Source organism: Macaca fascicularis, chromosome 9 (genome assembly GCF_037993035.2).
Source record: "Macaca fascicularis isolate 582-1 chromosome 9, T2T-MFA8v1.1".
Classification (NCBI taxonomy): Eukaryota; Metazoa; Chordata; class Mammalia; order Primates; family Cercopithecidae; genus Macaca; species Macaca fascicularis.
Genome location: NC_088383.1, coordinates 77,300,496 through 77,315,161, shown reverse-complemented (window position 1 = coordinate 77,315,161; position 14,666 = coordinate 77,300,496). Strand labels below are relative to the sequence as shown.

The window sequence follows — 14,666 nt, the reverse complement described above, 5'->3', positions numbered from 1 at the left end:
ATTTTTATTTTCAAGTTACTCCTCAAACTAAATTGTAAAACTTTAAAACATTGAAATGGGCACAGATGAATATATGTATGAAAATTTGCTGTTTCATTGCTTGTGTATGGGCTAAGTAAATGAATTGAGAGTCAGCCTTCCACTTCAGAAATGCAATGAGTTGCATTTCTTTACATCCAGTGGACTTGATGAAATTCCTTCAGTGAGGACTAAAAAGTTGCCTTTTTATGTATCTACGTGTATTTTTGCTAATTGGTAATGCTCAATATTGGGTTTACAAATTATATGAAAAATCTTAAATTAACCTAAAGTCAGTGATAGGAGGTTTAGACCAAGATTAGAAAACTGTAAAAACAATTGCTAGCATGTTTTTATAGTCACATATATTGCAGTCCAGTTATTTAAAAGCTCCTTAAGAGTTTTAACTTGCATATTCATAGTTAATCCTGAAAATTGCAATATTCCAAACACGCCCTTGAAGATATCTTTACCAAAAGAAGTGAGTAGTAGTTCTGCACTTATCTCACCGGGTGCGGTGGCTCACGCCTGTAATCCCAGCACTTTGGGAGGCCGAGGTGGGCGGATCACTTGAAGTTGGGAGTTTTGAGACCAGCCTAACCAACATGGCAAAACCCTATCTTGGCTAAAAATACAAAAAAAAAAAAAAAAAAAAAAAAAAAAAAAATTGGCTAGGTGTGGTAGCGCATACCTGTAGTCCCAGCTACTCGGGAAGCGGAAGTTGCCTGACCAACATGGTGAAACCCCGTCTCTACTAAAAGTAAAAAAAGTAGGCGTGGTGGTGCGCGCCTGTAATCCCAGCTACTCAGGAGGCTGAGGCAGGAGAATCACTTGAACCCGGGAGGCGGAGGTTGCAGTGATCCGAGATCGCGCCACTGTCCTCTCACTCTGCCTGGCGACAGAGTGAGACTCCGTCTCAAAAAAAAAAAAAAAAAAAAAAATCAAAATTGAATTGCCATCTACATCATATCCTAACCCTCAACAAATTTCATTCTCTTTCCTTCTAGTCTTTACCAGTTGACAGTTCTGTATTTTACTTCCTCTTTAACATATCAAAAGTATTAGAATTTGATTTACAATAATTAGAAAAATAATTTAATTTCATTACCCTTTATTTCAAATGACAGAAGTTGTCTTGGAAAAAACTTTGAAAGCAATAATTTGGGTAGAGATCTTTCTCTTTCAACTCTTTCTAAAAGACAAGCTTTTTTCCTCAGTTATTTTTTCTTTTTGTTCTCTACCTGTAAAATGTAAGATATCCACAATTTTCTGGAGGTGTTTTTTAGTAAGACTAGTTCTTTTATTATTATTATTTTTGAGATGGAGTCTCCCTCTGTCGCCCAGGCTGGAGTGCAGTGGCGTGATCTTGGCTCACTGCAACTTCCACCTCCGGAGTAGCTGGAACTACAGGAATGGGCCACCACACCCGGCCATTTTTTTTTTTTTTTTTTTGTATTTTTAGTGGAGATGGGTTTTGCCATGTTGGCAAGGCTGGTCTCAAACTCCCGACCTCAAGTGATCTGCCCGCCTTGGCCTCCCAAAGTGTTGGGATTACAGGCGTGAGCCACTGTGCTCGGCCAACTAGTTCATTTTTGATGTGCTGAATGTTAACCCAATGCTGTATTCTCATGGAATAACTTGTTAAAGTGCAGTAATTTATTATTCAACCTATTACTTTTTTGCATATGCTATACTAGGCTTTTTTAAAATGCCTTTTGATTGCTTCCAACTTTAGTGTTTTGATTGTATTGAAAAATATCTTTTTTTTTTTTTTTTTTTTTTTGAGACAAGCTCTTGCTCTGCTGCCCAGTCAGGAGTGGCTTACTGCAGCCTCCACCTCCTGGGTTCAGCCTCCCAAGTAGCTGGGACTGCAGGAACACACCACTACGCTGGGCTAATTTAAAAAATTTTTGTAGATATGGGGGGTCTAGCTATATTGACCAGGCTGGTCTCGAACTTCTGGGCTTGAGTGATCCTCCTGCTTCAGTCTCCCAAAGTGCTAGGATTACAGGTGTGAGCCACTGTGTCCGGCTACTTTTTTTTTAATTGTGAAATATTTCTTGCATTCAGAAAATAATAGAGGATAACACATAGTTTGTCACATATTTTTAATGGTTAGGAATTTAAAAATTTAAAGAATGGTGTCAAAACATTGTTTATCATTACATTGTTAGTTAATCGTGAAATTTTATAAAATGAACTTGGTTTATACTATTTTAATTAGTGGCAATTTTAGTTCTATTAACATTTTTTTAACTTTAGTGATTTTATTTTATTTTTTCCAGACAGAGTCTCCCTCTGCCGCCCAGGCTGGAGTGCAGTGGCACGATCTCGGCTCACTGCAACTTCTGCCTCCTGGGTTCAAGCGATTCTTCTGCCCCAGCCTCCCGAGTAGCTGGAACTACAAGTGCATGCCAACATGTTCAGCAAATTTTTTCTATTTTTATTAGAGATGGGGTTTCACCATGTTAGTCAGGATGGTCTTGATCTCCTGACCTCGTGATCTGCCTGCCTCGGCCTCCCAAAGTGCTGGGATTATGGGCGTGAGTCACCATGCCTGGCGATTTGATCTTTTAATGTCAGCTTTCAAATCCCAAGTGGAACTCTATGCGTGTTAAGTATATGCATGTGGAAAAATGTTACAATATTTCCTTTTCTCTGTAAAACAATTTTTATAGTTTTCAAATTGTATTTTTCTTTTAAGTAGCTCTGGGAAGTGTCAGAAGGAATGAGAAAATTAATTTTAAGGCCAAGCAAGGTGGCTCATGACTGTAATCCCAGCACTTTGGGAGGCTGAGGTGGGTGGATCACTTGAGCCCAGGAGTTTGTGCCTGGCCTGGGCCATGTGGCAGAAACCCTGTCTCTACAAAAAATATGAAAACGAGCCAGGTTTGGTGGTGAGCACCTGTAGTCCCAGCTACTTGGGAGGCTGAGGTGGGAGGCTTGCTTGAGCCCAGGAGGCGGAGGTTGCAGTCACCTGAGATCATACCACTGCATTCCAGTCTGGGTTACAGAGTGAGACTCTGTCTCAAAAAAAAAAAAATAATAAAGAAAATTAATTTTAATTTCTCCGTCGCTGTTTTATAACTCAAATGAGTTAATGTGGATGTCATATGGAAGGAGAGCTCATTCTTACTGCTCTCTCTGCCAATTAGCATTATCCTTCAATATAACCAATTTTGTTTTCCATCTAAAATAGACTGCTACTTGAAGATGTTGTCTTCTACCCTTTCGTGATTGCTCCTCCCACACAACCCCTCTACCCTGCTAGCTTAGCACATATTTGATTACTACTTGATTTTGAGCTGCTATACATTCTCATTTCTGTAGCCCTTAGGAGAAAATGTACTACAGTATTTCAAAATTTACCATTTTGAGGAAGTTTTTGGAGTATGGAAGCTACCTTGGAATGGACAGTGTGTGTGACCTATCACTGATGCTTTCCATTCTCTTTTTTTCTAAATTAGTTCAGAATAGTTTTCTGATTAAAATTAGTTTTCTGGTTAAAGTTTGAGTTTGTTATTTGTAATTTTGCCAGAAAAGATTAAAACATCTTGCCAAAAAGAAAGTTTTTTTTTTTTGAAACGGAGTCTCACTGTCGCCAGGGCTGGAGTGCAGTGGCGTGATCTCAGCTCACTGCAACCTCCGCCTCCTGGGTGGAAGCGATTCTCCTGCCTCAGGAGCACACCACTATGCCCAGTTAATTTTTTGTATTTTTAGTAGAGACGGGGTTTCACCATGTTGGCCAGGCTGCTCTCGAACTCCTGACCTCGTGATTTGCCCGCCTTGGCCTCCCAAAGTGCTGGGATTACAGGCGTGAGCCACTGTGCCCGGCCTAAAAAGAAAATTTGCTGCATATGTCAAAAGTACTAATCTGGTAATTCTTTTAGTTGGTTTCTTAAAATTATCCCTTTTGTTAATACAGGATTTAGGAAAACATCATCTCATTTGAGTATAGTATTACCTTGTGCCCTACATAGCCACGAAGTAAGCTAACTTAAAGCAAAGTAATGACTCTCCTAAGTGGGGACAGAACTGAGGTTTAATATAAATTCCATCGACATAGTTTGCTACTGTACCAATGCTAATTTTCTCAGAAAGGCTAGTGTTATCAACTGTTCCAGATTTCAGTTAATTTCTCTTGTATATTTATTTTCTGTTATTAGAATGGTATGTGTTTGTTCAAAATTAACATTCAGCAGGTATTTTAATGCCTTCTGCTAAATGCCATACGCTGCCTTACATGAGCCTCATGGAGTTTACAGTTCAGTAGGAGAGTCAGGTACTAAATAAATAAGCCTTGTGAAACCGAAATTTGGAGAATCCAGTTTTGATTAGGAAGTCAAGGAAGGTCTCATGGATAGTGAGTCAAACTGAAACTCAAAGGGTGAATTAGGTTAAGAATACTTTGCTTGGCTCTAAGACAAGAAGAACACTAGCAAATTGGAACTGTTGAAGAAAGAACTCTGAATGTTGGAGGCTGAGTGGCTGGAGAGAAGAATAGTGTCAGATATATGTAGACCACATTAGAGAATACATTGTGTGTGTGTTTGTGTTTAAAATAACAATACGATCTCGGCTCACCGCAACCTCCACCTCTCGAGTTCAGGCGATTCTCCTGCCTCAGCCTCCCCAGTAGCTGGGATTACAGGCATGCGCCACCACACCCGGCTAATTTTGTACTTTTAGTAGAGATGGGGTTTCTCCATGTTGGTCAGGCTGGTCTTGAACCCCTACCTCAGGTGATCCACCTGCCTTGGCCTCCCCAAGTGCTGGGATTACAGGCGTGAGCCACCACCCCCGGCCAATTACAGGAAAATTTTCTTGCTTAAAAATGAATTATGGGACTTTTTCGTGTTTTACATTTAGGGTTTGACGTTTGAAAAATTGGCATACACATAACTTCAGAATTTTATCAATTATAAAAATGAGGCACACCTGTATTAGGTAAGAAACTAATTATAAATCAAAAGGGTTGTTGTAGTTCAGTGTTTTATTATTTTCAGCTGTTGACATCTAAAAAATAACATTAGGAAAATTGCAAAAAAAAATAACAATTGAAGTAAAATAACTATGGAAAAGTACACGAATAGGTGTATAGCTTGATTAATTTTCACCAAGTGAAATGCCTCTGTATCAAATGCTCAGATTAAAAAAACAGCCAGAACATTACTAGCAGCCAGAAGCTCCCTTTGTGCTTTCAGTCACTGCCTAACTTGTAATACCGTAATATACCTTACATGTTTTTTACTTACTATGTGAGTGGAGTTATACATACATTTTGTGTATTCCTTTTGTGTCTGACCTCTTTCAGTCAACATTATGTGTATGTGATTCATTCTTGTGTGTAGTTGTATCTTTTCTAATTCTATTGCTGTTTGGTGTTCCCATTTATATGAATATATACTAAAATGTGTGTATCCATTCTTCTGTTGATTGATATTTGGATGTTTCTATTTGGGGGTATTATGAATAACACTTATGAATGTTCTTTTTTTTTTTTGAGACAAATTCTTGCTCTGTTGCCCAGGCTAGAGTGCAGTGGTGCCATCTTGGCTCACTGCAACCTCTGCCTCCCGGATCCAAGTGATTCTCCTGCCTCAGCCTCCCGAGTAGCTCGGACTGCAGGCATGCACCACCATGCCCGACTAATTTTTGTATTACAGACGGGGTTTCACCACGTTGGGCAGGCTTGTCCCGAACTCCTGACCTCAAGTGATCTGCCGTAGGTCATAGGTAATTAAATTCAAATTATAAAATGTAGTGTCTGACTAAACATGATAATTATGACCATTTTCATTTTATTTCAGAGTTTTCTTGGAGGCTTTTTTGGTCCAATTTGTGAGATCGATATTGTTCTTAATGATGGGGAAACCAGGAAAATGGCAGAAATGAAAACTGAAGATGGCAAAGTAGAAAAACACTATCTCTTCTATGATGGAGAATCTGTTTCAGGAAAGGTAAATCTTTTGTTTGACAAAACTATCTAATTGTAAGATATCAGAATTAGTTACCAAAGTGGTTTGTGCTGTTTCTTAAATTTGAATAATTTTGTGAGGGAGAGAGATTTTTTTTTTCCCAAAGGTCAGCTAAAATATTTGATTGATTAGAACATAATCTTTCCTGCAAAGGAACGATTCTTACCCTGGAAGGCTTTCAAGGGAAGAGCCTCTAAATTTCATGCAGAATTTTCTGTTTAAGTCTCCTGTGCGGTTCATGAAAAAAGAATTTTTTTTTCTGTTTGTGATTATGTGCTTCTGTCTAGTTTCAGACAGTTTCTCCAGATCAGAGCTGTAATTTGCCCAAAGTTTGTTTTTCCTTTAACATTAAGTTAGAGATTGAGAGTAAGTTAGAGATTGAGAGTAATTCTCTGGTATAAGTTTCTAAAGGTTTTTTCACATTCTTTGTAACTCTCTGTACTGCTACTGTTGTGTCTGTTGATCTTATTTCTAGCTACTCTGTAGAGAACTTCAGTACTTTTGGGATGTGTCTATGCATGGTCAGATATGTTTATGACGCCTTCTATAAGGTTTCACTTTTTTCTCTTTTTCTTTATCCAGTAATGTATACAGTTTTTTGTTTGGGGTTTTTTGTTTGTTTTTTTTTTTTGTTGTTGTTGTTGTTGTTTTTGAAATAGAGTCTCACTCTGTTGCTCAAGCTGGAGTGCAGTGGTGTGATCATGGCTTACTGCAGCCTTGTACTCCTGGACTCAGGTGATTCTCCCACCTCATCCTCTGTGGTAACTGGGAGTATAGGCACACACCACCACCTCAGCTAATTTTTGTATTTTTTTTGTAGAGATGGGGTTTCTCCATGTTGCCCAGGTTGGTCTTGAGCTTCTGGGCTCAAGCAACCCACCCACCTAGGCCTACAAAAGTGCTGGGATTACAGGTTTGAGCCACCACAGCTGGCTGATTATTCTTATATTTTAGGGAATATGATCAATACTTATTAGTGGTCAGTGATAGTGGAGAATGGTAATATTATAGACAAAAGCAAGCCACAAAACATTTGAAATAATTTTTAAAATAGAAAATACTAGGATTTTTCTCCCCTGCTTGTTCAGTTAATATATTCATGTGGTAGGCAGTTTTGGAAATAAAATATATATAGTCTCTTCATATAGAAATAATTCACTGTTAAAATTTGGGTATGTTTCCTCTAATATTTATGTATATGTAATATATTAAGCATACCTTTATTGTTTGATATTTAAGCAGTTTCTGTTTTTCAGATGGCTTTCTTCATATCTTTGGTAATATGGACATCTGTATATATAAATTTTTCTCTAAATTTCTGTAGGACAAGATTATTTCCTTAGAATAGATTCTTGAAAGTGAGCTGCTAGGCCACAATTCATGAAATATCTGAAGGATCTTAATACACATTAATTTGGAAAATGAATTTGCATTAAATTACATGTCCACCTATGGGTCTTTTTCACCCAAGGCAGCACTGAATATGATCACTTTGTAATCTTTGCTATTTTGATAGGCAGAAACAATCTTATTATTTTAATTTGCATTTCTTTGGTTACTAGAGAAATTGAACTTAGATTTACCAGCCATTTGAGGTTATTTTTTTTTTTTGGACTGCATTGTCTCTTCTGGTCCTTTGCCAGATTACCTATTGGGGTCTTAGTGTTGAATCTGAAGTGAATATTTTGGTTTTCAACTTTACTTAACTTGTATTCTTCCTTTTAAAAGATGGGAAAAGAAAAAGGCCAAGTGCAGTGGCTCACACCTTTAATCCCAGCACTTTGGGAGGCCAAGGAGGGAGGATTGTTTGAGCCCAGGAATTTGAGACCAGCCTGGGCAACATGGGGAGACCCTGTATCTGTCAAAAAAAAAACAAAAAAACAAAAAACGGAGAAAAAGAGAGGCCTAAAGAAGAGCAGACAATCATCAAAAGGATGGAGCACGTCAAATGAAAGAAGAGTAAAAGTAGTAGTGTTTGGCCTATTGAAATGACTTGTTAATGGGCTGGGGGTATAGTAATACCAATCTAGATTTCTTTCTAGGGAGAGACAACCTAATATCTCAGATATTTCTTTTATAGATATGACATGTAACTATCTCTCCTGCTAATTTGTAAGCTCCTTAAGATCAGGGGATCAGAGTGTGCTTCTGTAGTCTCCATAACATACATGATGGTGTTGATTACATAATAGGCTTTCACTAAACATTTATTTGGTTTATTTACTGTTTTTAAGTCTTGTAGAGAATAGCCTCAGTCTAGTTTAAAGTAATCTTATGTCACCTGGACCAGTTGAAGTTCATGGCTGATGTTTATGGGATAAAGGAAAGGGGGGATGTTTAAGGTAAAAATAAAGCTACTCCAGTGTGTTTTTTAAAAAGAATAGTTGGTGTTCAAATTACATTTTGATCCTGGGTATGGTGGCTAATGCCTGTAATCCCAGCTCTTTGGGAGGCTGAGGAGGGAGGATCGTTTGAGCCCAAGAGTTCAAGACCAGATTGGGCAATGTAGCAAGATCCCGTCTCTAACACTAAGTAAGTAATTTTTTCAAAAATTACATTTTAGAGGCCGGGTAAGGTGGCTCACACCTGTAATCCCAGCACTTTGGGAGGCCAGGGCGGGCAAATCACTTGAGGTCAGGAGTTCAAGACCAGCCTAGCCAACATGATGAAACCCTGTCTCTACTAAAAATACAAAAATTAGTCCAGTGTGGTGGCACACGCCTATAATCCCATCCACTCTGGAGTCTGAGGCAGGAGAATTGCTTGAACTTGGGAGGCAGAGGCTGCAGTGAGCTAAGATCGTGCCACTGCACTCCACCCTGGTTGACAGAGCAAGACCCTGTCTCCAAAAAAAAATAAATAAAAATAAAAATTACATTTTGGAATTGCTAGAAATCATACGTAGACCTGATCAACTATATATAGCATTTTTTAAAATGATAAGATCTCTTATAGGTAAGTATTTTCAGTTCAAAAGTTACTGTATCTTGAATCTGATTGTTCATTGGTCTGAGATTTTTTTCATTTTAAATGTTTTCATTGAAAAACAAAACACATGTAGAAAACCATCACAACAAAAATAAATTATTATAAGGCATATTTTCTTATAATCATCATCCAAGTCAAGAAGTAGTACTTTGCCAGCTACCCCATGTGTCCTGTCTCCATCACACTCCCATCCCCTCAAAAGTAACCACTGTACTGACTTTTATAGTAGCACTTTCTTGTGTTTCTTGTTTAGTCTTGCTCATTTAAGAAAAATTTGATATGGTTTTAAAATCTCTCTTAGTCCCAGGTTCCCTCTTTATACCTTTCTTTAACTTATAATATCTGTTGAAGAACACTTTGATCATTTGAATTGTAGAGTTCTCTATGTTTGTGTATTCCTGGTACAGTTACTACCTTTAAGTTGGCAGGTAGGTCCAGAGGCTTGAATCAGACTCAAGTTTGCTTCTGCTTTGATCAAAATCTTTGAAGATCTTTGATTCTTCGTCTTGCTGTGTCACCTGCTTCAGCCTCCTGAGTAGCTGGGATTACAGGCATGCGCCACCACACCCAGCTAATTTTTGTATTTTTATTTTTAGTAGAGAGGGGATTTTACTATGTTGGGTCAGGCTGGTCTCGAACTCCTGACCTCGTGATCCACCTGCCTCGGCCTCCCAAAGTGCTGGGATTACAGGTGTGAGCCACCGCACCCAGCTTGTCTTTTTTCTTTTTTGCAACTGTTGATACTCAGTACCTAAGTTGATTTAACTCACTGGGAGTTGCAGAATGGTGATACTTTAAATTCTGTCATTTTGTTTTTGCTTATTAGATGCAATACATTTATAAAGAGATGTTATCTATCTCTTGTGACCTAGTGGTACAGCTCATATAGAAAAAAGAATGCTTGACCTTTTTCCTTTTTTGGCTATTTATTTATTTAGAGATGGAGCCTCACTCTGTTGCCCAGGCTGGAGTGCAGTGGTGTGATCTCAGTTCACTGCAACCTCCATCTGCCGGATTCAAGTGATTCTCCTGCCTCAGCCTCCCAAGTAGCTGGGATTACAGGCATATGCCACCATGCCCAGCTAATTTTTGTATTTTTAGTAGAGACAGTGTTTCACCATGTTCGTCAGGCTGGTCTTGAACTCCTGACCTTGGTATCCGCTCGCCTCAGCTCCCCAAAGTGCTGGGATTACAGGTGTGAGCCACCGCACCCGGCCTTTGACCTGTTTTAAAAAATAATAACTTGATTCCTTATCCTGCAAAGGTGTAAACTATTAGTTATATTTCTCAGTAACATTTATAAACTCATGATTTAAACATACTTGATGTTTATAAATATTGCCCTATTGAAGCTCCAGTTGTACAATCCTGTGTAACAAATTACCACAAACTTAGCAGCCTAAAATAACAAATTTATGTCTTAGGATTTTTGTGAGTTAGAAGTCCAGGTATGGGTTAGATGGGTCCTGTGCTCAGGGACTTACCAGGTTAAAATCAATCCAAGGTTGCAGTCTCGTCTGAAGTTCAGGATTCTCTTCCAGGCTTACTGGTTTTTGGCAGAAATTTCCTTGTAGTGCTATTACTGATACCCTTGTTTCTTGTGCAGTTGGCTGTCTGCTCCTAGAGGTTGCCCTCAGATCTTTACTGAGTGGCCCCTTTCTCTCAGTTTGCGTTATCTTCAAGGCCAGGAGGAGAACATCGCTCTGACATTCATCTTCTTTTAAAGAGCTTACCTGGTTTGATCAGTTCCAGCTAGGATAATCTCCCTTTTAATGAACTAAAAAAATCAACTGATTAGTAACCTCATCACAGGAGTGGTATCCTGTCACATTCACTGGACTCACCCACACTCAAGAGGATTATACAGATGTGCACACCATGGGATAGTAATATTGAGGGCTATCTTAGAATTCTGCCTACCACATTTGTATTGACTCTTATGTCTTTTGGACTTGGAGGCCCTAGGATTTTTCTTTTTTTTAAGCCGTATTGGGATACACACACACACACACACACACACACACACACACACACACACCCCATAAAAATTCACCTATTTTAAGTGTGCTTAAAATTTTTAGTAAATTTAGAGTTGTACAACCATCACCACTAATTCCAGAACATTTTCATTACTCCAGAAATTTTTTAAAATGCTGTACCATTAGCAGTCATTCTCCATTTCCCCTCCTTCCAGTCTCTGACAACCACTGATCTCTGTTTCTATGAATTTGCCTATTCTGGACATTTCATATAAATGGAATTATATAATATGTGGTCTTTTCCTGTTTTGTTTCTTTCACTTAGTATAATGTATTTGAGATTCATCAATACTGTAGCATTTGTTGTTAGTATATCATTGATGAATAGTATTCCATTTTATGGCTATACCACATTCTTGTTTATGCATTCACCAGTTGGTGGGTATTTGGGATGTTTGTATTTTTTTGCTGTTGTGACTAATGCTGATGTGAACATTTGTGTAGCAGTTTTGTGTGGACCTATGTTTTCCTTTCTCTTGAGCATGTTCCTACGAGTGGAATTGCTGTCTTATGTTAAATATGTTTAAGTTTTTAATAAACTGCCAAAAACCCTGGGAGTTTTTGGTGGCTTTCTTGCTAACTGGTATGACAAGATGTTTAAGGGTCTTTTACGTTTCTGCTTCATACTTGCACTCAGCCATATGTTTCAAGGCCATAGTTGGCATGCAAAGATGGCTCATTGCTACTGTGTTGGACATTATTTCTAGGCTGCTCAGTGGATAGATGGGGAGGGTTTTTAAAATATAGATTTAATAAATACATGTATTTTTATTTGTGTAGATTATTTAAGATAAAATACCTCAGGAATCATATTGTCATTTCTAATTCAATTTGAGAATTAGAAATTTTTACTTAACCTCTTATGTTACATGTGTATCTCCTTTCTTCTGCATCAAAAATACTGATTTTCAGAGTCAAAGGGGAAGATGTAATTAACATATCGCATAATTTACTCATTGTCTTTACGCCACATTATATACATAATAGTCTCAGAATAATGATACTAATATTACCACTACCAATATGATTATGAAGTTAGTTAAAAAAAATTAGCATTTGCTATTTCTATTTTACTCACATTTCTTAAATGTACCATAGTAAGTACATTGTCAGAGTGTATAGTAATTATATACTTTATGTGCTTCCTTTCAGCCCTCACTTAGTCTTGGTTTTATAAATAACTCTTCATATAATGTGCACCACCAGTCCTTATATCTTTGTCTCTTTATTTGTTTCACTGTCTGAAGCTTATTGTCTAGTTACTAGAGTGTAATAGATTCCTCAGGAAATGCTCATGTGAACAATAAGGCCTAAGTTTTTGCATATTGGTAATGGCTTTTTTGTGTCCTTTGTACTTGAAAGTTAGTTTTTCTGAATAATCTTGGCTTACATTTTCTTGAGTATTTTATTTATTTTGTATTTATTTATTGTTTTTGAGACAGAGTCTTGCTCTGTCGCCCAGGCTGGAGTGTGGTGGCGTCATCTCAGCTCACTGCAACCTCCGCCTCCTGGGTTCAGGCGATTCTCCTGCTTCAGCCTCCCGAGTGGCTGGGACTACAGGTGCCCACCACCATGCCTGGCTCATTTTTTTATTTTTAGTAGAGATGGGGTTTCACTATATTGACCAGGCTGGTCTCAAACTCCTGACCTTGTGATCCACCTGCCTTGGCCTGCCAAAGTGCTGGGATTACAGATGTGATCCACCGTGCCTGGCCTTCTTGAGTTAAATCTATTGTTACTCCATTGTCTTCTGGCATAGGGTATTGTTGACAGTTTTTTCATTTGAGGAAAGTTTTCTTGAATTACAGCCGTTATTAATTAGTATTTATTCCATTCCTTTGCTTTGGTTTTCTTAATATCAATATTGTTGAGTCTTGTTTGAGTGTGGTTTTTTGCTCTTGTATTCCTTCTGCTTAGCCTTTATTTCTAAAATGATTTTTTCTTCTAATTCTTTTCTGATTTTTCTCACCCTAGCCTAAGATTTTCTTTCATGTATTGTATCATTTTCTTAATATTGTATAGCCTGTTTTGAAATAAATTACAGTTTTGATCTGTCTTGTCTGTAGAAATGCCATTCTGTTCCTTCTCTTTTTTCCTTAAAATAATTTTTTATGGGATTTGACCTTGATATATTTATGTTGCTAATTTTTATGTGAAATTAGTTTTCCCCCCAAAAAATTTTTTTTGAGATAAGATCTTGCTCTGTTGCCCAGGCTGGAATGCAGTGGCATGACCACGCTCACTGCAGTCTTGACCTCCAAGGCCAAGCGATCCTCCCACCTCAGCCTTCCAAGTAAGTAGCTGGGACCACAGGCATGTGCTACCATGCCTAGCTAATTAAAAAATACATATTTTTGTAGAGACAGGGTCTTGCTATGTTGCCCAGGCTGGTCTCAAACTCCTGAGCTCAAGTGATCCTCCCATCCTGGCCACCCAAAGTGCTGAGATGTGAGCAACTGCACCCAACCTTCTGAACTTTTCTTTTCGTGAGGGGTGTCTCTCTCTGTCACCCATGTTGGAGTGCTGTGGCGTGATTTCAGCTCACTGCAACCTCCGTCTCCCAGGCTAAAGTGATCTTCCCACCTCTGCCTCCTGAGCAGCTGGGGCCACAGGGGCACACTACCACACCCAACTATTTATTTATTTATTTATTTTGGTATTTTGGGGTATATATGGGGTTTCACCATGTTGCCCAGCCTAGTTTCGAGCTCCTGAGCTCAGGCGATCCACCTGTCTCAGCCTCCCAAAGTGCTGGCATTACAGGTGTGAACCGCTGTGCCTGGCCCTTCCTGAACTTTTGATGGTTTGGTTTAGGATAGTTTTTCTAACCAGCTATCCTAGACAGGAGGCCTGGCTGGTCAGTTTTCAGTGTTCTTACATTATTGGATTGTGCGAAACCCCTTCCAGCTTTAGCTCTTATTCTCAGATTGACACCATGCTTTCCAGTGAATATATATGAGTGGTTTGGGGGTTCTTAGGTCCATCAGACACTCCGTTGCTTTCTTGGATTCCTCTCACACAACATTAGTATCATGCAGGTTTTGTGGATATTAACCTGGTTTGTCCCTACGCATTATGTTTTGGGATTGTGGGAATACTTTATCTTTTTCTGTGGTAAATTAGATCCTTAGATTTTTTTTGGTTTTGCTGTCTAGTTGGTCCATCTGTTTTTATGTGAGGATCTGGAGAGATTCAAAGCTATGTTGCCATCTTCCCAGAAATTGATCTGAGATTTTAAAAGGCCGTGTGTAACCATTCTGGCAGTTTAGCAGTATGTATCAAAATCTTCAAAAGTGGATATCATTTATAGTAGCCAGAATAGGCTGGATTATTACTATGTAATAGACAACCCCAAAACTCAGTGACTTAAAAACAACAGTGGCAGTGGCTTCTTTCTTGCCCAGGCAATATGTTCCTTGTGAGTTAGCTGAGGGCCTTGTTCTGTGTCGTGCTCAGTGATGGAGCAGCCACTCTGGAACATCACACTCATCATGGCTGAGGGAGAGAAATCTCTGCAGAGTCTCTCACAAGCCATTAAAATGCCCTGTCCTAGAAGTAACAAAGAACATTTTTGATCAAATTTATTGTCTCTAGAAGCAGTCTCATTCGTACATCACCCAACCACAAGAAGGTAGGGTGCATC

General features: G+C 38.6%; 1 protein-coding gene across 4 annotated transcripts in view; it reads left to right on the top strand.

The window, feature by feature from the left end:
- VPS26A (VPS26 retromer complex component A) overlaps positions 1-14,666 on the top strand; it is a 52,722-nt gene that overhangs the window by 1,463 nt on the left and 36,593 nt on the right. For 2 of the 4 annotated variants that reach the window (XM_074001944.1, XM_045361112.2), the window contains exon 2: positions 5,829-5,978. The exons of 1 other annotated variant lie outside the window; for it this stretch is intronic. Coding sequence is in view for 2 of the 3 variants with exons in the window: in XM_045361112.2 (XP_045217047.1) it covers positions 5,829-5,978 (150 nt within the window). In the remaining variant the exon portion in view is untranslated. Of the gene's footprint in view, positions 1-5,684; positions 5,755-5,828; positions 5,979-14,666 lie in introns of all 4 variants that reach the window. One more of the 4 variants, XM_065520987.1, reaches the window with a different exon arrangement.